This window comes from Xenopus laevis, chromosome 1L (genome assembly GCF_017654675.1).
Source record: "Xenopus laevis strain J_2021 chromosome 1L, Xenopus_laevis_v10.1, whole genome shotgun sequence".
Taxonomy (NCBI): domain Eukaryota; kingdom Metazoa; phylum Chordata; class Amphibia; order Anura; family Pipidae; genus Xenopus; species Xenopus laevis.
This window is the reverse complement of record NC_054371.1, coordinates 28806480-28832607: the sequence shown is the minus strand read 5'-3', so window position 1 is coordinate 28832607 and position 26128 is coordinate 28806480. Positions and strand designations below refer to the sequence as shown.

At 38.7% G+C, this 26128-nt stretch overlaps 1 protein-coding gene across 1 annotated transcript; it reads right to left on the bottom strand.

The window, feature by feature from the left end:
• Positions 1–11189: 11189 nt before the first annotated feature.
• LOC121400525 lies at positions 11190–25792 on the bottom strand. Its single transcript, XM_041583781.1, has 9 exons — positions 25768–25792; positions 22957–23067; positions 20982–21086; positions 20741–20794; positions 16910–16987; positions 13898–13981; positions 12971–12997; positions 12507–12800; positions 11190–12088 (listed from the first exon to the last, which is right to left on the bottom strand). Exons 1-9 carry the CDS (start codon positions 25790–25792, stop codon positions 12084–12086), a joined length of 783 nt encoding a protein of 260 aa, XP_041439715.1. The 3' UTR covers positions 11190–12083.
• Positions 25793–26128: the final 336 nt, after the last annotated feature.

The following is a 26128-nucleotide window of genomic DNA, read 5'->3' as shown; positions in this document are numbered from 1 at the left end:
TAGCTTTAAGAAGGGGTTGGATGGTGTTTAGCAAGTGAGGGAATACAGGGATATGGGAGATAGCTCAGTCAAGGGACTGGTCCCATTGCCATTATGGAGTTAGGAAGGAATTTTTTCCCCCTCTGAGGCAAATTGGAGAGGCTTCAGATGGGGTTTTTTTTTACCTTCCTCTGGATCAACTGGCAGTTAGGCAGATTTAAAAAAAATAAAATAAAATAAAAGGTTGAACTTGATGGACGTGTATCTTTTTTCAACCTTACTTACTATGTAACTATGTTACTATGTATATGTAATAAAAGTTTGCCCAGGAGTAGCAACCAATAACATGCTGGACCAGTACATTCAACCTGCTGATTGGTTGCTATTTGGAAAAATCCTATGTCTAGAAAGCGGATTGTAGCATTCTAGATAATAGACGCCATACCTGAAATTGTGGAGAATTGTGGAGTACTTATACTGGGAGATAAGGAAAACAGTTTTAAGCAAGAGTTTGATGCCTTACAGAAACAAATACAGGTATGGGACCTTTTATTCAGAATGCTCGGGACCTGGGGTTTCCGGATAAGGGATCTTTCTGTGGATTGGATTGGATCCCTATACTTTAAATCTGTTAAAAATCATTTAAACATTAAATAAAACCAACAGGCTGATTTTGCTTCCAATAAGGATTAATTATATCTTAGTTGGGATCAAGTACAAAGTACTGTTTTATTATTACAGAGAAAAAGGAAATCATTTTTAAAAATGTGAATTATTTGAATAAAATTAAGTCTATCGGAGACAGATTTTCCATAATTTTAGAGCTTTCTGGATAACGGATCTAGCTACTGATAAATATTATCAGTGTTTAGAGAAGCAGTCTATTTGCATAAATATTTGCTCTTTTAAAGGGGTGGTTCAACTTTAAGTTAATGTATGGATGTCATGGAATGACCAATTTTAAGCAATATTTCAAATGGTCTTCATTATTTATTTAGTATAATTTTTTTTTAAAGATATACCTTATTCTTCTGCCTCTTTCCAGCTTCAAATAAGGGTCCCATCAATAAACAAAGGCTACACATGTATTGTTATTGTTACTTTTTATTACTCGTCTTTCTATTCAGTCCTCTCCTATTCATATTACAGTCTCTTAATCAAATCAATACATGATTGCTAGAGTATTTTTGACCCTTGCAACCTAGATTGCTGAAATTGCTAACTAGAGAACTGGTGAATAAAAAGCTAAATAACTCAAAAGCCACAAATAATAAAAAAAGAAATCCAACTGCCCAGGGCATAGAGGAGGGGCAGACAATATTTGATTGACAGCTGAGATTTTTAAACGACCTTACAACAGCTATGAATGCTTATATAAAAAATAGAAATCGGATTTCATGTTTAATTTGAAAAGGACTTTTATTATACAGATTTTTATGTCTGGGTGACAGGTCCACTTTAACACCTCTTTTGAACCAGTTGCTCTCCTGGTCTAGAATCTGACTTCAGTTGCTGATTATAATAAACAGATTATGCTGATTGGAGCAACATTGCAGAGGATATATGTTAAAGAAAGATCCTATGTACAAGGTATTCTGAATTGAGAAAGCCAGTTGGATGGTGAAACATCTCCAAAGGTTGTTGTTCACCTTTCAAACACTTTTTTCTATTCAGTTGTTTTCAGATTGTTCCCCAGAAATGACTTTTTTTCAATGACTTTCCATTATTTATTTTTTACTGTTTTTCCAAAATCTAAGTTTATAGTTGAACGTTCATGTCTCTGGTGTTTCAGTCTGGCAGCTCAGTAATTCAGGTGCAGACCCTGAACTGTTACAATTTTGCAACATTTAGTTGATACATTTCTCAGCAGCATCTCTGGAGTATTAGCAACTAATGTATCAATTCTAACAGCTGCCTGTAATGAAATTCAGAAATTCTGTTCAGCAGGGACAAAGTTAAGAAATGTATCAACTAAATGTATCCATTTAGAACAGTTTACAGGGTCGGAGACCCCCACCCCTCCCAGGGCTGCTTCAGAAGGTGAAAAAAGACACTTGACACTTCAATATTAGAAAAACGGTGACGCGTAGAAAATAGAAAGTCATTGGAAAAAGTCATTATTTCTGGTGATCTATCTGAAAACAACTAGATGTTTGAAGGTGAACCACCCCTTTCAAGGAAAAAGTCCAGTTGATTTAACTTATTTCTACAACTATACCATCTCGTTATACTTCCAAGATGTAGAATCAACAGTAACCCTCATATGTCAGTCCTTGTTCACAGGGTCTACTTGACTTGATTTAGACTCTCTCTACTTTACTGAGGGTTCCAAGAGTAAACAATCGACTGATTTTATACACAACAGGGCATCACCAAAAACCTGAGGTTTGTCATTGTAATTCCACTCTTTTATCCTCAGAAATATGCTATCCTGGCAGTTACTGTAGGTTTCATCACATTATCGACAGTGAGTGTGCAAGGAGTGTATCTCAACATCTTTTGTACTTATTTGCGATGAACTGAACAGAGTGAAATAAGCAATATCTAAAGCACCATTTGGCATGGCTGGTTAGCTTTAGTCTGCTCCAAGGCATTTAACTAGACGGGAGAGATAAGAATGCCGAGAGGAATCTTAGTTTTCTATAAATTCTCCACCTTGTGGCAGAATACAGAATCTATTAATAAATACTGTAGTGATAAGCAATTGATTTGGCTACACTATATACATGAAGAAAGGAAATCACGAATAGTAGAAAAATAACAGTGATAACATTTGATAAAGTTTCATTAGTATAGTAATAAGGAAACATTTATCAGCTTTCAGCTCTTGCATCTATATCCTTATCTAGCATATAACAGCCTGCATTATTAATAACTTAATAAGTTTATAGAGTCAATAGAGCTCAGCTGTAAATTGTCCATATGAAAGGACGTACTTACCTTGGGCACCACTGCTCCTCCTGCCAATACAGAACTGTCAGTGATTTTAGACAACAGGAAATAGCCATGAAAATATTTACTGTACCTGCCTATGCTGCAGCCTATTCACCAAAGGAACTTGCCCGAGTTTTTTGTTTCATCTCAGGGGAAAAACCGGTGTCAGGAAAAAGCTAAGAAAAATAACACAGAAGGGAATTCACCTTGAAGCTAAATTGTTAGTTGATGGAGGTACCCATATTGCTCAGCAATAACATGCAGTGGAGTTTCAGTCTGGAGTTTGGCAATGGAAGTAATTGATTTTGACCTGCCCTGTTAGTCAGTACCTGTGGGATTTGACCAATGGTGAATGCAGGAAAAAAATAACTTCATCAATTATATCTGTGTCTTATTGACTTGCAGTTCCATATGCTGGAACACATACAAATCTAAGGCACATCAAATACATAGTGAATAAAGTACCCCCTCTTGTAAAATATATAGTGAATAAAGTACCCCCTCTTGTAAAATATAAGGATATTATAAGTTACCGAGGAGTTTCATGAACATATAAAAACACGAGGCCGAAGGCCGAGTGTTTTTATACAGGTCATTGAACTCCAAGGTAACTTCTAATATCCTCATATTTTGCAACTGGGGGTACTTTATTTATTATAATACACAAGTTTTATTGAGTCATGTGACAGAAATGACATCAGAACTCACCGTTTATAACTGATGACATCAGAACTCACCGTTTATAAGGATATAATGTACAGGATATTCATGGCTTTTGTGTATTATAAGGTTATTACAAGTTACCAAGGAGTTTCATGACTATATAAAAACACGAGGCCGAAGGCCGAGTGTTTTTATACAGGTCATGGAACTCCGAGGTAACTTCTAATATCCTCATATTTTATAACTGGGGGTACTTTATTTATTATAATACACAAATTTCAATGAGTCATGTGACTGAAATGACATCAGAACTCACCGTTTATAAGGATATAATTTACAAGATATTCTTGGCTTTTGTGTATTATAAGTAGATACATTCCTGGGTACCTACCCTAAATGCTAGTGTCACGTTCGGCACCCTAAATGCAGAACCGGTGCTAGGCTTGGCTGGTCTCGGCTCTTACTTCTGCCTTTAAAGGGCATGTAAAGGCAAAAAAATAAAATCCCATTTTTATTTTCTTTAATGAAAAAGAAACCTATCTCCAATATACTTTAATTAAAAAATGTGTATCGTTTTTATAAGAAACCTGACTGTATGCAGTGAAATTCTCCCTTCATTTACTGCTGTGGATAGGAATTGTCAGACGGTCTCTAACTGCTGAGCAGGGAAACAATCATACTTATGAACAGCAGGGGGGCCCCCGCCTTACTTCCCAGCCATGCAGAACTCAAGCAGCTTTGTTTATGCCGATCCCTAAGCAGCCCAGACCACACTGAGCATGTGCACAGTCTTAGTCTTGCAAAGATGTTTAACAAAGTTACAAGATGGTGACCCCCTGTAGCCAACTTTGAAAGCATAAATTATTTGTTTGATTAGGCTTGTAGTGCAGTAAGTTCATGTTTATATTTAGTATACAAAATACAGCATTTCTAGCCTTATTCTATTTTAGACTTTACATGCCCTTTAACAGCTGCCTTTAACCTCGGGAGGAGCCCTCAGCTAATTGGATGCTGCCAGGTCTTATTAAGAGAGGAGCAAAGCTACAGGTTCTGGATGAGCAAAGGGGCACGATAGTCTCACCAAGGATACTGGATGGAAGAATACAACTTGGAAGACAGGCCACACAACACAGCGTGGAACAGGCAGGCCGGGCCAACACGAGCAGAGTAGAATTAGTCAGACAGGCCAGAATCAGGATTGGAAAAGTCAGAATAAACAGGCAGGCAATGGTCAGGATATAGAGTTCAGAATAGTCAGGTAAGGCAATGGCTAGGGATGTCGCGGACTGTTCGCCCGCGAACTAATTCGCGCGAACATCGACCGTTCGCGTCCGCCGAATGTTCGCGAACGTCGCGCGACGTTCGCCAATTTGGGTTCGCCTTAGCTGGCACTTATTTTTGCCCTCTCACCCCAGAGCAGCAGATACATGGCAGCCAATCAGGAAGCTCTCCCTCCTGGACCACCCCCACACCCCCTGGACCACTCCCCTTCCATATATAAACTGAAGCCCTGCAGCGTTTTTTCATTCTGCCTGTGTGTGCTTGGAAGAGCTAGTGTAGGGAGAGAGCTGTTTAGTGATTTGAGGGACAGTTGATAGTAACTTTGCTGGCTAGTAATCTACTTGATACTGCTCTGTATTGTAGGGACAGAACTCTGCAGGGATTTGAGGGACATTTTAGGTTAGGTAGCTTTGCTGGCTAGTAATCTACCTTCTACTGCAGTGCTCTGTATGTAGCTGCTGTGGGCAGCTGTCCTGCTGCTGATCTCTCATCTGCTGACTGCTGCCTGTAACCCAATAGTCCTTGTAAGGACTGCTTTTATTTTCTTTTTTGTTTTTTTACTTTGCTACTGTAAGAGCCCAGTGCTATTAGTCTAGCTGTGTTGGGGAGTGGGACTGGTGTGCTGCTCCTCCTAGTAGTTCACCACTACCAGCACCAACCAGAGTCAAAATTGTTACAAAGTATCTTATTTGCACCTGTTAGCTGTTCTGAGCTCTCTGCCAAAAGCTAATTAAGTTAGAAACTGTTTTTTTTCTGGCTGTTCAGTTCAGAGAAAAGAGGGACTTTCTAGTACAAAAGAGGGACAGGGGGTTGAGTGGTCAAAAGAGGGACAGTTGGGAGGTATGCAAGTGCCACCTAGCTGTGTGAGCTTTTTCACATTCTGTCTAAATAACAATAATAATTCCGTGTCCGTAAACATCACCTGAGTGATGTTTTTACAGCAGCAATAATATATTCCGTATCCACTACTGTATACGTTGCCCTTGCAGGCATTGTTTGCCCAGTCTTTAACCAAGTGCCACCTAGCTGTGTGAGCTTTTTCACATTCCGTGTCCAGAAACATCACCTGAGTGACGTAGTGTGATTTCTGCCCTTTACAGCACAAAACGCAGCGCTGTGTCAACAATGTATTTTTCAGATACATTTTTGCCCTTGATCCCCCTCTGGCATGCCACTGTCCAGGTCGTTGCACCCTTTAAACAACTTTAAAATCATTTTTCTGGCCAGAAATGTCTTTTCTAGCTTTTAAAATTCGCCTTCCCATTGAAGTCTATGGGGTTCGCGACGTTCGCGAACCGTTCGCATTTTTGACGCAAGTTCGCGAATATGTTCGCGAACATTTTTTCCGCCGTTCGCTACATCCCTAGCAATGGCCAATAACCAGAAGATCAACAGGATTCACACAGGAAAAGCAACAGGAACAACCTAAATTGAACCTAACAACGGGCAGTGTTTCAACTACAGAGATTCCTTTAAATAGTTTGAATTTCACGCCATTGTGCCATGACGTCATTAACTTGGGAGCGTGTGGCCGCGCACGCCATAGGGAAACCTGCACTGAAGGGAACCGGCAGACACCCCCGCATGCAACAGGATAAGCCACTGGACCACCAGGATAAACGTTTGTTACAGCTAGCTACCCACAGTCTGTACAATGCAATTGTTTTATTGGCAGATTAATCTGCAAACACTATATTAATGATAGACAAAAATAGGTCCCTGGTAAGGCCTCATCTGGAGTATGCAGTGCAGTTTTGGACTCCAGTCCTTAAGAGGGATATAAATGAGCTGGAGAGAGTGCAGAGACTAAGTGCAACTAAACTGGTTAGAGGGATGGAAGACTTAAATTATGAGGGTAGACTGTCAAGGTTGGGGTTGTTTTCTCTGGAAAAAAGGCGCTTGCGAGGGGACATGATTACACTTTACAAGTACATTAGAGGACATTATAGACAAATGGCAGGGGACCTTTTTACCCATAAAGTGAATCACCGTACCAGAGGCCACCCCTTTAGACTAGAAGAAAAGAACTTTCATTTGAAGCAACGTAGGGGGTTCTTCACAGTCAGGACAGTGAGGTTGTGGAATGCACTGCCGGGTGATGTTGAGATGGCACACTTTGGGGCAAATTTACTATAGGGTGAAGTGGCGAATCCAATCCGCAGGGATAGCGCTAAATCACTAACAGGCATGGAGGACAATTCGCTAGCAAAATAGTACATCGCTAACAAATTTTCATGTCCTTTCGCCTGATGAATTTTTGCTCAGGTGATCGTTACTCCGCAAATTCACTAAAGTGCAAATTTTCCATTACGTTACCCCTTTCGCCAGAGTCTGCCTCGCCAGGTTATTCTTGGTGAACTGATAAGATGAAGTTACATCCTCCTCAATCTCATGTCAGTGACATCATATCCTGTATGTGGAAGTGTCATAAAAAAGGTAAAGCTGTTGTAACGGTTACATTTTTTTTAACCATTGGAAGTTTATGCCACATTTGTTTTAGGGTGGGCTCATGTCTAGGGCATTAGAGGATCTTTTGTCTTTATTTTGCTTCCTTGGACATGTGTAATAATAAGTGGCCACTTCAAGCATTTGCACCAACATCTTTAATTATATCTGCCTGCCCTATTCCAATTGACCTACAGTAAGTGTAAGTGTGTTAATGAAGTTTCGCCAGGCAGAAATGAACAGTAGCAAAATTTTGCTATGAAATGCTCACGCTGACAAAGTTTTTGCGAGCAAAGCTTCCCTAGCGTTCCTCTGCCGAGACCTAACTTTGCATTTTGATGATTTAGCATATGCGCTCCGCATCAACGTCTAATTAAGTTACCTTTGCCCTTAAGTGAATTTTCCCCTATATGAACACCTAAGTTAAGAGTGATTTCTTGGACAAGTATAATATCATAGGCTATTGTGATACTAAAATCTACAATTAGTATAGATATTGGTATATATAGTTAATGTGAGTGTATAAATAGGTTGGGGTGACTGTGTGTATATATGTGCACTGGGGTTGAGCTCAATGGACTTTTTTCAACCCAACGTAACTATGTAGAGAGTGCCTGCCGATTGCATACAGTCACCAAAACTCCAGTCACCTGGGGCGATCCTGCAGCCTTTGTTTTTGCCAACCCCCGTCTGCCCCACGGCACTCACCTTCAGTGCCGGATGGGGGTCGGGGGGGGTCCACTTCGCTAGTGCAGAGAGCGTAATTGCACTCTCTGCATTAGAAGAGCCAAATTTCCGGGTTGAAAACTGGAAATTCAGCTCTTAGTTACCAGGCGCAGCATTTTTGCCACCCCTGGCAACCAGGGGGGCACTGCGCCTGAGTCGAGTGCCTCAATTCGCCTCATTGGCGGAGCACCCCTGCCAGTCACAATGGCTCCATTGAACTTATTCAGGCAGGTGCCCCAAAACTTGATTAAATTAGTTCCCTTAGCTGGCAACATTGTGCACCGTATTTCTCAACAAAATTTGCGAGACGGTTGAGACCATGGTGTCGAATGAGGTTGCCTCATTATTCATGCACATAACTGAATACAGAGGCAACTGAAACAGTAAGAAAATGTCTGGAAGAAGATAAAATAAACCCTCAAAACAAGTTTGCTAGACCAATGTTTAAAAACAAACACAATTCAAGGCCACAGTCACGGTTACCCTGCCTGCCTCCATCTTTGTGGTGTCCCAGGGATATAGAAAACAATAGGCAGCAGCTTTAGGAACAACTCCACCATTCTCAATTTTTCCATTTTCTTCCCTTTTTCTGAACTGGAACAAGTGGCCTTTTTTAACTAATTCAATATTTTTTTAATTTTGGAATCCAGATTAATCATGTCTTACCACATTTTTGAATTTTTTGAGGAATCGTATTTATTCTATCTCCGCACTAACACTTTATATCAATCAATTTTTAATGAATTCATTGGTCACTCAATTTATTTTATGTAATGGTGTCTTACTCTAATTAACTTACGGAATGAATTGGGAATTGTAATTAATTTATAGATTATGCACAGCACTTTAGAATTCATATCACCTTATTAATTCATTTATGAAATACAATTGATTGGATTTTTAATTAATTGTGTTTTTATGGTTATAAATAACCTATTCTAAGTAATTAATCTGAGTAGTACCGTCTTTATTGGGTTGTTGGACCCCAAGCACTTGCACTTTATATACTTGATTAAGGGTTTAGTTGGTGATAAGTGGAGATTGTTGATTCCTCAACTATAGGTTATTATAGACTGATTATAATTCCTTTCTTTACCTCCTTACCGAGTATTATATCTATCAAAGTTACATCCCTGCCTTGACCTTGTGGTTATTAAATTAGACAACCAAGGTATCACATTTTTGTTTCATAAAAACAAACACAGAAATGTCTTGAATAGCTTTATTGTGAAAACAAGAAATAAATATGAAAAAAAAGGAAACAATAGCTTATCAAAGAGGCCATATGATAACAGTATTGGCTTGTCTAGTGCTAGAAATCTCTGGTGCTGCACACAGCACATCATAATACAGGTATAGGATCCTTTATCGGAAAACCCATTATCGAGAAAGCTCCACATTACAGAAAGAGAGGTCTCCCGTAGACTACATTATAATCAAATAATACAAATTCCCTTTTTCTCTGTAATAATAAAACAGTAGCTTGTACTTGATCCCAACCAAGATATAATTAATCTGTATTGGAGGGAAACAATCCTATTAGGTTTAATTCATGTTTAAATTATTTTTTTTATTAGACGTAAGGTATGGGGATCCTTTAGAAACAGTAGCCTTGTGAGTTGGTCCCTAAGCTCAGTAAGTGAAAATCGAAATAGAAGCTGATTTTTAAAGGACATGGGAATGAAAATTTGAAGTGATCCGTGGTATTTAGGGGGCCCTAAGTCTGGCACTCTCCCCTTCACTCCAGTCATCAACCTTGGAGGTTAATCATTTTTTTAAGGGAAAGGAAAGAGCTATAAACAAAAGTTCCTATTATCATGTGTTGAATAAAAGATAAGCCAAATTGTTAACAAATATTTGAGCAGGTGGTTCCAGAAACCTGTAACCGAGGGAGAGATAAAACTAATATAAGTCATGGTGCAATGTAATAAAAGTCACACGTGATCTGGTGACACATACTGATCAGTAAGTCGCATTTACTGGTCACCTGTTCAAAAGCAACAGGTTTGATTGGTTGCTAGACTTGGGGGCAGATGTATCAAGGGTCAAATATCGAGGGTTAATTAACCCTCGATATTCGACTGCCGAATTAAAATCCTTCGACTTCGAATATCGAAGTCGAAGGATTTTGCGCAATTCCTTCGATCGAACGATCGAAGGAATAATCGTTCGATCGAACGATTAAATCCTTCGAATCGAACGATACGAAGGATTTTAATCCATCGATCGAAGGATTATCCTTCAATCAGAAAATTGTTAGCAAGCCTATGGGGACCTTCCCCATAGGCTAACATTGGCCTTGGTAGGTTTTAGGTGGCGAACTAGGGGGTCGCAGAAATTTTTAAAGAGACAGTACTTTGATTATCGAATGGTCGAATATTCGAACGATTTTTAGTTCGAATCATTCGATTCGAAGTCAAAGGTCGTAGTCGAAGGTCGAAGTAGCCAATTCGATGGTCGAAGTAGAAAAAAAAAACATTTGAAAATCAAATTTTTTTTCCTCTATTCCTTCACTCGAGCTTAGTGAATGGGCCCCTTGGTGTAAACTTTGCAAGTTTTATTACAATGCGGTTGGAAATACTAATTTGGGGGAGTACCCTCAGCAAGACCCTAAAGAAACATTTAAGTCACCTCAAATTATCCTTAAAAGCTCTCCACTGTGCGGCTGCTGATCTTAGAGCAATCACAAAGGCAAGCAGAGATTCTGAATGTAGCTGGGAAAAGAGTGGAGCCAAGCAGTGTCAAGGAGAATAAATCTTTATATATATATATAATACACAAAAGCCATGAATATCTTTTAAATTATATCCTTATAAACGGTGAGTTCTGATGTCATCAGTTATAAACGGTGAGTAGTGATGTCATTTCTGTCACATGACTCACTAAAACTTGTGTATTATAATAAATAAAGTACCCCCTGTTATAAAATATAAGGATATTAGAAGTAACCTCGGAGTTTCATGCCCTGTATAAAAACATGAAAAAGTCATGAAACTCCTCAGTAACTTATAAAATCCTTATATTTTACAAAAGGGGGTACTTTATTCCCTATATATATATATATATATATATTATATATATATATATATATATATGTATATATATATATATATATGTATATATACACATACAAGTGACTACATTTCACAGTATCCTTACAAAGCATCTAATGTGTCCAGAGGCTAACATCCTTACTTCAATCTCATATGTATACAAGAAGTTGAGGCTTAAAAAGGTGTTGTCGGGTGACCAAACTGAGACTGGATACAGCACATGTTCATTTATTGTTGGGTCAGAGAGGACAGTCTACCTTGATCCCCGACAATAACAATTAATATTTCCTATTCCATGCGTTGCTCACAAGCCACTTTCTGGTAGTGGGATATTTTATGGCTGCAGAAATGTAACATCCTTGTAGCTAAGAGTCCTATAGAAACATGTGCAGAATTGTCAGACAGACCAACCATTATGATTCTCTATGATGTGCCCACTAGTGCCTACATAGGAGGGTCGCCTTATACACAATGGGCCAGATTCAATTCAGTGAGTAAAAGTTATCTCCTGGTTTATCACGTGAAGAGTAATGGATGAAATTCAATTCTAGGAGAAAAAAAACTTTCCTCCAAATTCAGTTCCAGTTTTCCCCATAGACTTCAATGGAGTTTTCATGTGATAAATCTCAAGATAAGTTTCTCTAAATTGAATTGCATCTCAAATTGAATCTTGTCCATGACTTTTCATGGCCCAATATCTGTTTAATCCATCAGTTCATGTGTATAGTAGGGAGAACAAGACTCATCTTTCATATCCGTGCTGTTCTTTCATTGTAAAGCAGTTTTTATTTCATCTTCTTCATTTACAGTAGTTATTTAGGGAGCCACGTCAAGCAATGCTTTGCTATTACATCCAAGGTGCTCTTGGACCACATACCAACCTGTTGCAAATGCTGCACATATTGTGGCTTTGTAGACTGACTTTATAACTTTTCATGTTTCTTGAAGAGTGGGAAGAGGAGAAAAATTCTCTCTTCTCCAAAACAGATTGAGTTCCGTGGTCTAGCCTGTGGTGCAAATGAAATAGAGTTACTGCTATAATATCATAGAGATTATGTTTTGGTACTTATACTGCTGGTGATAGATATAAATATGGCTATGGGATCTGTTATCAGGAATTCTGGGGACCCTACTGTTCAGATAGTGAATGACCCCCTTAAAGAAACTTCATACCCTAAGGGCAGAGACACACGCTCAGATTCAGGGAGATTAGTCGCCCAGTAACAAATCTCCTCTTCTTCGTGGTGACTAATTTCCCCAAACTAGGATGTAAATCGTTGGCGGGATTCATTTCTGAATTCGCCCAGAGTTTTCGCATAAGACAACTTGTCGCTGGGTGACTAATCTCTCCGAATCTGAGTGTGTGTCTCTGCAATAAAAATAACTGTGTATCAAACTAGTTCCACTAATCAGCAGACAACTTACTTGTTATTCGTCTGCAATTGTTGCAACATATCTGCCTTAATTTAATTAAACTGGTCTCGTGGTCCAGCCTCATCAACGCTTCTTCAATCTCGCCAACTATTTTCTGCTTTGTGGGATTTCCGTTATTTTCCCGCGCTCTTATAATTTTGTACAGTTTCTCCACTTCGTCGCCTTTTGCTTCTTTTATGCATTTTTCAACTTGATCATCGGTGAGCTTTAAGAGACGTCCAACGTGCACGGTCGCCTCCTTTGGGATCACCTTTATGATGTCGTAGATTTCACTCACTTTCAGTCCTAGAACGATGGACACAGTTGTTGTACATTGTATCATAGCAGTTAACAACATGACCTAAAGAAGTGGTCGTAGGGGTCATATATCATGCAGGTAAGTAGACTCTGGCTCCTATGCTTTATTTATATCTAAGGAGTATTTTCTGTAACTTAGAATCAAAGACAATACTCACTTGCTTGCATGGCAGTGTTTTCAGGAGCTGGAAATCAATTAAGAACAAAATAATATTAATATAAATGAAATGGGGTAGGTACATAATCAGACTTTAGAACAAGGGTCCCCAACTTTTACTTTTACCCACGTTGGGGAGCAACACAAGCATGGAAAAGGTTCCTGGGTGCCAAATTAGGGCTGTGATTGGTTATTTGGTAGCCCCTATGTGGACTGGCAGCCTACAGGAGGCTCTGTTTGGCAGTGCACCTGGTTTTTATACAACCAAAACTTGCCTCCAAGCCTGGAATTCACAAATAAGCACCTGCTTTGAGGCCACTGGAAGCAACATCCAAGGAGTTGGAACCCAATTCCAGGAAAAACCCAACCGAAAAAACGAGGACACAAATATACTCGACTACATTCTCCTGAACCTTGAATAGTCTGTAGTTAGAAAACCCGCAATAAATTGCCAGAATAAAAAGATGGCGAGGTTCAATATTAATGGGAATTCAATGGGAATTGTCTCTAGCAACTTTATTTATTTATTTTCAAAGTGAACTAAAACATTTGAGTTATTTAGCTTTATTGAAAACGGGACAATGTGATTCTCACTGGCATGCAACTTTTTTTTTCTGCGAAAAAAACATTTGCCTTTTTTTTTTTTTTTTTAAATAAGCTAGCGTTCGTCAAAAAAGTATTTTCCCCTCAACCTTGAAAATTAGTAAATAGGCCTCTTGGCCTACACAGAGTAATCCCACCACTTTTACCTCTCACCACCGTTGTGCAGTTAAGTTGCAATGGCAGGAACTAAAACCATTTAGCCCCAACCACCACAATTGCAATAACCTGCAGTGTTATTGTAAGGTTAGTAGATATAAATAATGTTACCCACAAAACATACGAACACACAAGATATCAGTAAAAGGAGTCAAAAACAATTACATACATTGTTGTGGAATGTGTTCTTTGGCCCAGCAAACCTGGCAATAGTATTGACCATTTTTCTTCATTCTTGCAATGTTCAGAGAAGCTAGGATTCAAAGTATAATAAACATAATTGTAACAGAGAATCATAATACATATTCATATACATGATACTTACTACCCCTTATGCACATGCCTTATTGAGCAACCCCATAGGAACAGCAGTCCCATGTGTCTGAAATTGCCCCTATAACTCTAGAGCTTTTCTGATTTGCTTTTAGTCTGGTGTCAGCGGCACTGCACATGCTCAGTCAGGTACAGGCTGTAATGGGCTGCTGTGACATCCAACTGGACATTTTTTAAAGGGGTGGTTCACTTTTAAGCTAACTTTTAGGATGTTATAGAACAGGGAATGCTGAGCAACTTTTCAATTGGTCCTGTTTTTTTTATATTTTATAGTTTTTGAATAATTTTGTCTGACTCTTCCCAGCTTTCAAATGGGGGTCACTGACCCCATCTAAAAATAAATGCACTGTAAGGCTACAAATGTATTGTTATTGCTACATTTTATTACTCAATTTTTGACCCTCTACGTCATAGAGGTTACTTTTAAGTGATCAGCACATTGTGTTTTTGCTTATGATGCCACCGTCATTGGGGGTTCTGTTTAAATATTCCATGAGGATATAAAGTGACATGGGACAATCCTGATGTTCTATAAATAGGGTACATAAAGTTTAGACAGTAGTGGCGTAACTAGACCCCTAAGGGCCCCGTTACAGAAATTTACAACTGGGCCCCCCTAAAGGGATTGTTCACCTATGAGTAACAGTATGATGTAGAGAGGGATATTCTGAGACAATTTGCAATTGGTTTTCATTTTATTTTATTTGTTAGTTTTTGAGTTATTTAGCTTTTTATTCAGCAGCTCTCCAGTTTGCAATTTCAGCAGTCTGGTTGCTAAGGTCCAAATTCCCCTAGCAACCATGCACTGATTTGAATAAGAGGCTTAAATATGAATAGAAGAGGGTCTAAATACACAAATGAGTCTTTAAAAAGTAGTATTTGTTTTTAGATGGGGTCAACTCCCATTTAAAAGCTGGAGAGATGTAGAAGAGGAAGGAAAATAATTCAAAAACAATAAAAATAAATAATGAAAACCCATTGAAAAGTTTCTTAGAATTTGCCATTATATAACATACTAAAAGTTACATGTAAAAAGGACATGTAAAGTTTAGGTTTCATTGTATTATAATGATTTGTATTATAATGATATACGGGATACTGTGCCCCCTACTGTAAATGATAAGGATATTAGAAGTCACTGTAGGGTTCTGTCCCCATATAAAGGCACAAGGCTGCAGGCTGAGTTATACAGGGAACTCTGAGTATCACTCATGTATTATAAGGGATAATGTACCCCCTGCTGTAAATTATAAGGATATTAGGAGTCACTGAGGAGTTCTGTGACCATATAAAGGCACAAGGCTGCAGGCTGAGATATATAGTATCAAATATATATATATGTAGTGGATAATGCCCATACTGTAATTTGTATAGATATTAGAAGTCACCGAGGAGTTACGCGACCATATAAAAACACGAGGCCGCAGGCCGAGTGCTTTTATACAGGTCACGCAACTCAGAGGTGACTTACAATATCTTAATAAATTTCAGTAGGGGGTGCATTACTCATTATAATTCGCAGTAAGAAGTTCTTTGCCTTTGCTTTATATTATTGTACCCAATGCCACACTTACCTTTATATTTACATAACTCTTGAGCATGTTGTTTTGCTGCAGGTTGTGGCATAGAGGGAAAGAAGACACCAGCGCCGGGCCAACCCGGGCAGGCACCCTAGGCTGCCTTGCCAGGCTTTGCGCCCACAGACACGCTTGCGTGGAAAGACCGAATATGCGCATCCGCGGAAATACCGAATGTGCGCATGCGAGAAAAAACTGAATACACGCATGCGCAAAAATCAAACACACTTATGCGCAAAAATAAAAAGTCGTAAGGAGCAGTGTACATATGCTAAAAAGTACACACACACGCCGGATACATCTGCAAGCAGGGACCAGACTAGGTGGTAGGAGAAGCAGAGAAGGCGCGTGCCTGGCGCCCCCCCAGCTTTGCACCCAAGGCACGTGCCTACTCTGCCTACCCCTAGTTCCGGCCTTGAAATACAGGGAGGATGGAAGATGCAGGGGGTGAGCAACACCTGAGATGAATGGAGAGGATTGAAACAGATTGGAGAATGAGGGCACAAGACTGGAGAGAGATGTAGGTGGGAGGGGCAGACAGAGCGAGACTGAAGAATGACAGGGTGTGGGAGGGACAGAAGGAGCGTGACTGGAGAAAGAGGGGGGAGCGGAACAGGGAGGAGAGAGACGCAGACAGATCGACAACGGAGATGGAGGGGTCAAGGAAGAGGGAGAGATACGCTGAGGCAGCAAAGGGCAGAGCAGCGACGTAACTAGAGGGGGTGGGCCCGGGACGCACAACCGCCATCCCCCGCCCCCTCCGTACGCCCGGGACTGGCCAGAATTTGGGGCGCAAGCTGCCAGGGGGCCCTGAGGGGGTCCGGGCCCTGGCCCAATCGCACCCCCTGCTCCCCCGGTAGTTACGCCCCTGTTAGACAGTATAGATCTTCTGTGTGGCCTTTAACAATGCAGTTTGCTGGAAGTCTATTATAACTACGTTTGGAAGGATCTTGTGAGATTTTGAAGGCTTGCATTTTGGTCCAGGAGGAAGGGTTGAATATTAGAAGAACTCTAGGTAAGGAAATCAGAAGAAAGGACACTGTTTGGGATTGTCTCACCACCATCTAGGGCTGAAAATAGACATCTACATTCACAAATTCCATCAAACCTGTTTTAAATTCTCTGAAATTTAGTTTCTCTATGGAGGGGGGGCATTCCAACAGTTTGGGAAACTTTGGTCTAATGACACGGCCTTATGAGAGTTAGGCAAGTGCCACTCTTTAAAGCCACATCCCAGTATCCCAGTCAATCTTGCTACACCAACAACTTACAGTCTGAGTCTGTTGCACATCTTGTACGACAAATGTTGTTGTCAAAACTGTTGTTGGTTCTGAGCATGAGTGGAGAATCTGGAATATCAAATACAAAATATAAGGTATGTCATCTGCAGTACATAGAGATCTCCTATGTCTGCAATGCATTTCATATTGATAATCGATTGTGTAAAGTGGTGCAGCTATTGCAAAGATCAAATTGTAAATGTATTATATTTTATTCCATGGCATTGAGAGGCGCTCATCTCTAGGAAGCCCTTTCCAAATGGTGCTCAATGCAGGAAAACACCCATGCTGAGATTCTGCTTTAAATTACTTTTATTATTTTTCCAAGTTAAACAAGCAGAAACTTTGACAAAAGATAAATGCTAAACAGTGTAGCTCATTCAGTTATAAAACTGTAGGTGGAGCCATCTTGATTGTTCAAGAGATTAATACACATGAGTTACACCAATCATACAACCAAACTACTAAACTACTAAACCTTAAAGTAACACATTTTCATTGAACCTTTTTGGATTATCTTACATAGTTACATAGTTACATAGTTAGTTAAATTGGGTTGAAAAAAGACAAAGTCCATCAAGTTCAACCCCTCCAAATGAAAACCCAGCATCCATACATACACCCCTCCCTACTTTTAATTAAATTCTATATACCCATACCTATACTAACTATAGAGCTTAGTATCACAATAGCCTTTGATATTATGTCTGTCCAAAAAATCATCCAAGCCATTCTTAAAGGCATTAACAGAATCAGCATCACAACATCACCCGGCAGTGCATTCCACAACCTCACTGTCCTGACTGTGAAGAACCCCCTACGTTGCTTCAAATGAAAGTTCTTTTCTTCTAGTCTAAAGGGGAGGCCTCTGGTACAGTGATCCACTTTATGGGTAAAAAGGTCCCCTGCTATTTGTCTATAATGTCCTCTAATGTACTTGTAAAGTGTAATCGTGTCCCCTCACAAGCGCCTTTTTTCCAGAGAAAACAACCCCAACCTTGACAGTCTACCCTCATAATTTAAGTCTTCCCTCCCTCTAACCAATTTAGTTGCACTTAGTCTCTGCACTCTCTTAATATTGTAGCAAGTCCAAAGTATGTGATTTGGCGCTAGTGTCAATTTGATCCCAGAATATTGACCACAATTCAGTAAATGATCTTTTAAGGTGTGGTTCTGCTGATTTTATCCTTATTGCTTCTTGACCACAAAGTTGGTTTAGAAGAGATCGGATGTCATTGAAGGATTGGACTCAGAAAGCCAATGTTGATTAAGTTTGACAATAAATCCTTCTGGGTATTAGGCTGCCTCTTCAGAGCTGGTCTTAGAGAGTCCAGATGTAATAGTGCAGATTTTATGCTTAGTTTAATTTTAAGCTTTAGTTTTAGAGACAAAAACTTTTCCAAGGATAACCACACCTTGTACACTTTTGGACAGTCCCATAAGTAGTGAAATAAGTTTACGTCTAGTTGGGTACATTTCGGGCAATAGGTCTGACAGCCCACGCACAAAGACTTTTATACAATTTCCCATAACCCAGATGAACCATTTTTAAGTGTTGAACGCTCCAATTTTCGGACCTGAGATTCTGTTACGCCCTTTAACTCTTCAAGAACTTATGTGCATACTTAGGCTCATGGCACATAGGCAGTTTCCATGTTTGGCAGCTGAGAATAAATCCCATGTGCCATGATATCTTATAGCTGCTATTCCTTTTGCCTTCAGTTTCTGGATGTTTTTAGCTAGCTACACCAATTCAAGAATGACAAGGAAGATAAGGCAAATTATAAGAGCCTCTTAATGACAAAACATTTGTTCTTTGTGTGTATAATCATGAACAGGATATACGACAAAAAGAGCAGGGCTTGTCCGGCACTCAAAGGGATCCACAGGACCAAAATATTTTAGCTAAAAAATGTCTTTATTAGTCAAAGTTAAAAAATGTATACTTGCATCTCCATCCCCCCTACGCGTTTCGTACCCACAAGGGAACTTAATCATGGGCTATGATGTCACCTGCAGGAAATTAGCATTTATATAAAAAAAACAACCATTCAAAAAATAATTAGAAAAAAATAGGAGAAAAAAGAAAAAAACAGTTCTTAAAGGGACAGCATTGCATATATGTCTTGAAAGAACTACATTAACATGTACAAAATATACAATGAACTTATACAATAAATATAATTTAAATGAACAAGGTGTGGACATGAACTTGTAGAACGTTTAGACATCATATTATTTAATAATAGCATGAAACATTGAATTCTGAATTCATGCCAAAAGGTATCCTGGTTTTGAGATTGAAAATCCAAAAGACTTCTCTTTTGGAAAGTATTTTAGAGTTGTCTAAAATACTTTCCAATTTTTTTTCAAATTATTTTTTGATTGGTTGTTTTTTGTACAAATGTTCATTTCCTGCGGGTGACATCATAGTCCATAAATAAGTGCCCTTGTGGGTACGAAATGCGTTGGGCGGATGGAGATGCAAGTATAGACTAATAAAGACATTTTTTAACTAAACGATTTTGGTCCTGTGGATCCCTTTGAATGCCGGACAGCCCATTTCTTTTTGTTGTATATCCTGATTTGCCGCTCCTTAAAGCTGGGGGTCTGGGGCTGATGCACCTGGACCACATCAGATATCTGGTGAGCTATCTATATTAAATTCTGGAGCACCTTGTTTCTCTTACCATTGTGATATAATCATGAACAACCAGTGTATAAGAACATAAAACAGTGCAAATGTAATTGGATCATATACAGGGATATACATAGTTATGCTTTCAGGGTTGAACTGGAGTAAAATATAAGGCTGTGGCACCTATGCAATAGAGATACCTCTGGGTGATTATCTTTAATGGAACTAAATTCCCATGTGCAGGATAATTTGGCTTTCTGAAGCATATCAAGTAATAATAATGCTATTAAGGCCCTACTGATTCTTATGGCTGACTTCTGGAGAACATGGGCTAATATTTACTGAGAACAAAAGCCACTGGATTTTAAACTGTTTGTCTGTTTACTGCAGGGGCCCCCCACCTTTTTTACCCGTAAGCCACATTCAAATATAAAAATAGTTGGGGAGCAACACAAACATGAAAAAGTACCTTGGAATGCCAAATAAGGGCTGTGATTGGCTATTTGGTAGCCCCTATGTGGACTGGCAGCCTACAGGAGGCTCTACTTGGCACTATACTTAGTTTTTATTCAATTAAAACTTGCTTTCACGCTTGGAATTCAAAAATTAGCACCTGCTTTGAGGACCCTGAGAGCAACATCCAAGGGTTTGGAGAGCAACATGTTGCTCACGAGCTACCGGTTGGGGATCGCTGGTTTACTGAATATGATCAGGGACAAGTCCTACCTTCAGTCTAAACCAGGGCCAGAACTAGGGGTCGGCAGAAGAGGCACATGCCTAGGGGGCAACAAAATGGGGGCACTAAGCACCTACCCCTGGCTTGGCCCAAGCCTGGTCTAAACACATGAATTCTTTCTACATTTTTATATATGGAGCCAACATATTCTGCAGCACTTTTTTTCTGAGATTATACATCATTTACACATGCCTACAGTCAAAGGTCCCTATCACATAGTCGACTTTATCAGGAGCCAAATAACCAACGTTGGAGAAAGTCCACGCAAGCACAGGAGAAACATACATACTCCTTGCAGACAATGTCCTGGTTGGAATTAACCCAGGATATCTGGTATCTGTATATATTTTGTTTTCATTTATATCCCAAATATTATGCGTTTTTTACAGGAATGCTAAATATTTCATTATATTTCCTCCACTAACAGATAGGAGGTGATTTTTCTTACCATCATTTCTTTGGAATGAGGGCATGATGTCAGGATTACATTCTGTTGTATTTTCTATAGAAAAAAATCAGAACATTAAAACTACTATATTTATCATCTGGGAGCCTGAATGTTTCCTAATCCCCATTGGTTTGAAAATAAAACACACAAAAATGTCTTGTAGAACCACTTCCAGCCCATGGGGGCCTCCAGCTGGAAAGTGTTGCCAAAACTTATTACACCTAAAGCTCAATATTCTTACCTTCAATAACAGAATGGAAATGATTCACCTTTTCTTCAAATGTTTGGATGAACTGACATAAATCCTCAACCGACCTTAGTTCCAGGTTAAGTTCTGGTGCCACTGCTATAGAAGAAGTTAGAATGTTAAAACTACACATATGGGACCTGTTATCCAGAATGCTCAGGACCTGGGGTTTTCTGGATAAGGGATCTTTCTGTAATTTGGATCTCCATACTTTACGTGTACTAAAGAAAATCATGTGAACATAAACAAACCACCCAGTAAGATTGTTTTGTCTCCAATAAGGTTTAATTATATCTTAGTTGAGATCAAGTACAAGCTACTGTTTTATTATTACAGAGAAAAAGGGAATCATTGTTAAGAATCTGGATTGTTTGGATAAAATAGAGTCTATGGGAGATGGTGCTTTCTGGATAACAGATTTCCGGATTATGGATCCAATACCGGTACTATATGTATATATGTAACTTTGGCTAAGAAGAACCCTACAATATTGCTTGCAAATATACAGCTTATTCTCTCACCTCCTTAGTCTAAAGATTTTAGTTGAACCAAGTCAGTTCCATTCATTTTGGTCTGAGCTGAGCAGATATATTACTAGCTGGCTCTACCCTAGTGGCTGGCAAATATATCACACAAAAAATATCTAAATTTAATAAAATTCCAAATTTCCGCACTTCGAAAAAAATGGATTCAAACAATCATGAATGTACTTTGAGTTTTTCATGAAAAAAATCTAGAGAATTATAATGAAAAAATGGGTCAGCTAAAACCTGGCAAGCTTCTGTTGAAACCCATGGGAGGTGTATTATCAACATTCGAGTCATTTTATAATTTGAGTTTTTTGGGGTTTTTTTTTGTTTTTTTAAATAAGCAGAATTGAACCCAATGGCGTTAACGGTTTTATTTATTAAATTTGAATGCAAAAAACTCGAAAAATTCAAGTTTTTTTTAAATTTAAAATCCGAATTTTTAGTGGAAAAAAACTCAAATTTTTCTGAATTTATTAAAACCTGTGGATGTTAAAAGTCCATTATAAAAAACTACTCCAAATCATGCCTGCCGAGTTCATGCAGAAGTCAATGGGAGAAGTCCTGAAGATATACGGATCTGCGCTGGGTTTCATGCAATAATCTGAAGATTTTTGGGGGTTAAGTATTTCTAACATAAAAATCCAATCAACTCCGACTGCCCAAATGGGCCTTATTTATCATTAAAAAAGTCTGAAAAAATTGGGTTGTGCAAAAATCCGATAACTTCGGAGCTTTGCCTGAAAAGTATGAATTTTTCATACTTTTCTACAAATACTGTGAATTTTCTTAGTTTTAAGACTTTTTCGTCCAAAATCCCCAAAATTATTGGATATCAGTACGGACAGCAGTGCAGACACTGGGACCTTCCCTATTGACTTATACAGGACCTCGAGAGCTTTCAGATGCTGGATTTTCTGAGTTTGACTTTTAATACCATCAGGCTTTAATAAACTCCGATAAATTCTGAAAACCACAAATCATTAGAATTTCAGATTTTCGGAGCATAATAAATAACCCTTTTATAATTTATGGGAATCAAATCCAAAAAATTCGCACAATTCAAAAGTCCGTTTTTGACTGCACACAAAATTGTTTCCGAAAAAATTGTATAAATAAGAGGGGAAACCCCATGCAGATTTGATCGGAGTAGCTTTCAGAAAATAATGAGATATTTTCGGATTTTGATAAATAACCCCATAAAAATCTAATTAAAAATGTTTAAATCTCCCTCCCAGTTTCCCATTAGCTTTGCTTGTAAAGAGCTAGAAGCAGTGAAATCTGTTTGATCAAATAGGATATTTATAAGTGATAAACCAGGATTCTGCAAAACAATCCACTATATGTCCCTTAATCCAAGTTCCCTGCACAGGCTTTATACCCATTTATATACCTTATGTATCTGGTGTATCTTTGTTCAAGCAACAATATAATAACTGTACCTTCGGGTATGGGCATGTTGAATCGGTGATACAGGGAAGCCTCCGTCATTCCAAAGCTGTGACTCAGTTCCTTCAGTATTGGTAAGAGTTTTCCTAGAGAATTATTTAATCCTTTGGAAGATAAGTGATAGAAGAATAGTAATATAATGGTCATATATAGGTTTTGGATATGCCAATATATACATTCCATTCACAAAAATGGTACCATACTATAGGCTTAAAGGGACACTTAGGGGCCGATTCACTAAATTCGAGTGAAGGATTCGAAGTAAAAAAACTTCGAATTTCGAAGTATTTTTTGGGCTACTTCGACCATCGAATGGGCTACTTCGACCTTCGACTACGACTTCGAATCGAAGGATTCAAACTAAAAATCATTTGACTATTCGACCATTCGATAGTCGAAGTACTGTCTCTTTAAAAAAAAACTTCGACCCCCTAGTTCGGCAGCTAAAAGCTACCGAAGTCAATGTTAGCCTATGGGGAAGGTCCCCATAGGCTTTCCTACGTTTTTTTGTTCGATTCGAAGGATTTTATCGTTTGATCGAAGGAATAATCCTTCGATCGTACGATCGCAGTATTTGCGCTAAATCCTTCGACTTCGATATTCGAAGTCGAAGGATTTCAATTCCTAGTCGAATATCGAGGGTTAATTAACCCTCGATATTCGACCCTTAATGATCAGCCCCTAAGAGACTGATTTAAGAATGTTCTGGGAATTTTATTTTCTCTGATTCGGGCTTTTTAGCACAAACAAAATCCATGTGTAAAATGAATACACTCCACAAATACAAAGGTGTGCCAAGTAAAAGCAGTCAAAGTCAATGGAAGTTGCCCTTCTTTTCTTGCAAAGATTTGTCTTTTGCTTTAGAGGTTCGTTTCAAATGAACGTGCTGATATCCTGATTTTTCTCGGATCTCTCAGGGGCTATTTTTGTTCGTGAATTTTATAAATCAGGTCTTTTAATAACTTTCATGGCATTCGTGGTTTTAGAGAAATAGAGAAATAAATGGGCTTCGAATATAACAAAATTGGGTAAAATAAAGGCACAACATTTGCACCAGATTTAATAAACTAAGGCACCCAATTGGTTCTTATTTGTGGCAATGTATTGGTGAGTTCTGAATAGTTTAGCTGACTCGGAGGGAGGGATGACTGACGCTACATTCCTTGAACAATACAGTTTAGGAGTTAAATTTAGCAAATTTTAATTCTATATGCATTACCTACCTTATAAATTGCAATTAATTGACATATCCATATTTGAAATCATTTTGTTGGAAAGTTGCTTAGAATTACATTTTCATTCGTTATGCATTTTATATTTGGGTTTGCATATGTAACCAATGGAACATTTACAGAGCTTTATTTGTCTAAACCCTACAAATAAAGATCTGTAAATGCTCCATTGTCCATTCATGTTCAGGGCAGGTTGTAAAGTACAAAAACTTGGGGGACTGTACTCTTATTTTTCAATATGAGCCATACCCTCTAACTAAGAGACCCTTTGTGACCTGCCCATGATTTGATTTTATGGACAAGCATATAAAAGCAAAGAAAAGGGCAGATAGCAATGCTTAGAGGCTTGGATGTCTATATTTATTGTATTATTTCTCAGTTTCTGCTCCTTTAAAGACAATGGCCTCGGGCAGGTCTGGACTGGGAGTCAAACTAGACCCTGGAATTCCAAGTACACAGAGGCCCAAATAGTCCTCCACCAGCCCTAATATATAGTGACAGTCTATGGAACCTTACAGCAGCCCCTCTGGCATTTGCCACAACCCACATATTGTCAGTCCAGGCCTGGCCTGGGCAGGGTTAAAATTGGGCCACAGATAGAACATTTCTAGAGCACAGCAGAGCTGAGTTTATATATGTAAGGACATGAATACAGGTATGGCACCTTTTATCCAGAATGGTCAGGACCTGGGGTTTTCAGATAAGGGTTCTTAATGTAATTTGGATCTCCATACCTTCTGAGGGTTATTTACTAAAATCTGAATGTATCTAATTTTTTAAATAAAAAAACCACAACAAAAATTGAATACCTGATTTATTTATCAGTAAAAAAAAAACTTGATTTAATCGGTTCTGGTAAAAACTCGATAAAATCAAGTGAAAACCCAAATTGTATGATTTTTTCAGAGTTTTTACCCAAATCACTAGTTTTTCCCGAAAACTCCGAATTTTTCCGATTTTTGCCTGAAAAGGTCAAATTTTCGGGCTAATTCCAGCACAGACCACAGAAACTTCAAAATAGGATGGGGACCTTATACACAACCTCGGCAGGTCTGAGATGGAGGATTTTCAGATTTAGGCTTTTGCTGCCTCAGGCTTTAATACATTTTGAAAAATTTGAGTTAAAAAAAAAAACTCAACCCAAAAAGCCCGACCGGAGTTTAGTAAAAAAATGTTTTTTAAACATGAACGTCAATAGGCTGGTTTTGCTTCCAATAAGGATTTATTATATCTTAGTTGGGACCAAGTACAAGGTACTGATTTATTATTACAGAGAAATCAGAATTATTTGATTAAAATGGAATCTATGGGAGATGGCCATCCCGTAACTGTGATCTTTCTGTAACAACGGGTTTCTGGATAACAGATCCTATATACCTGTAACTGTTTATATGTTCAGTGTTTGCTGCTAATTTTACATGCTTTATTAATGTATTTTATTCTGTTGTGCCTCAGGCCTCTCTTATTTCCCTTTCCTAATAATCCTACAGACGGACAGTGTAACTGCCACGGGGATGTGTTACCGGTATCGATGGTATCGATACCCAGGGTTGTTGGTCAGAGGAAACTTACCTTCTTGTACCTCCCACGAGGCCATCATTTTCTATGATGGATTTCTACAAATAGAAAAACAATAATGTTACATTCTGCATGTATAAATATGGAAGGGGATCTCCAACATCAGACCCCACCCATGTACACACACAATCTTATATTTTGCTGTTTGTAACACATAACAACCTTGCCATTTACTAATTACCAGCTTGAAAGCAAACATGTGCTTTTGTTATATTATAGGTTACTAGACTTTGTAATATATATATATATTGGGCGGAGGCTGATTCTTTTTTTGGGGAGACTGAACACACAGGCTGACTTAAAGGAGAAGAAAAGGTCTTTTTACATGGGGGTGCCAAAAGTTAGGCAGCCCCAA

What these genes read in the sequence shown, in the direction of transcription:
- LOC121400525 (XM_041583781.1), bottom strand. Translation starts at nt 25,792, where the DNA reads ATGGCCTCGTGGGAGGTACAAGAAG. An exon ending in TTTCCATTCTGTTATTGAAG is followed by an intron (nt 20,795 to 20,981) that starts GTAAGAATATTG and finishes TTTTTTCTATAG; the next exon opens with AAAATACAACAGAATGTAAT. An exon ending in AAACACTGCCATGCAAGCAA is followed by an intron (nt 12,801 to 12,970) that starts GTGAGTATTGTC and finishes CCATCGTTCTAG; the next exon opens with GACTGAAAGTGAGTGAAATC.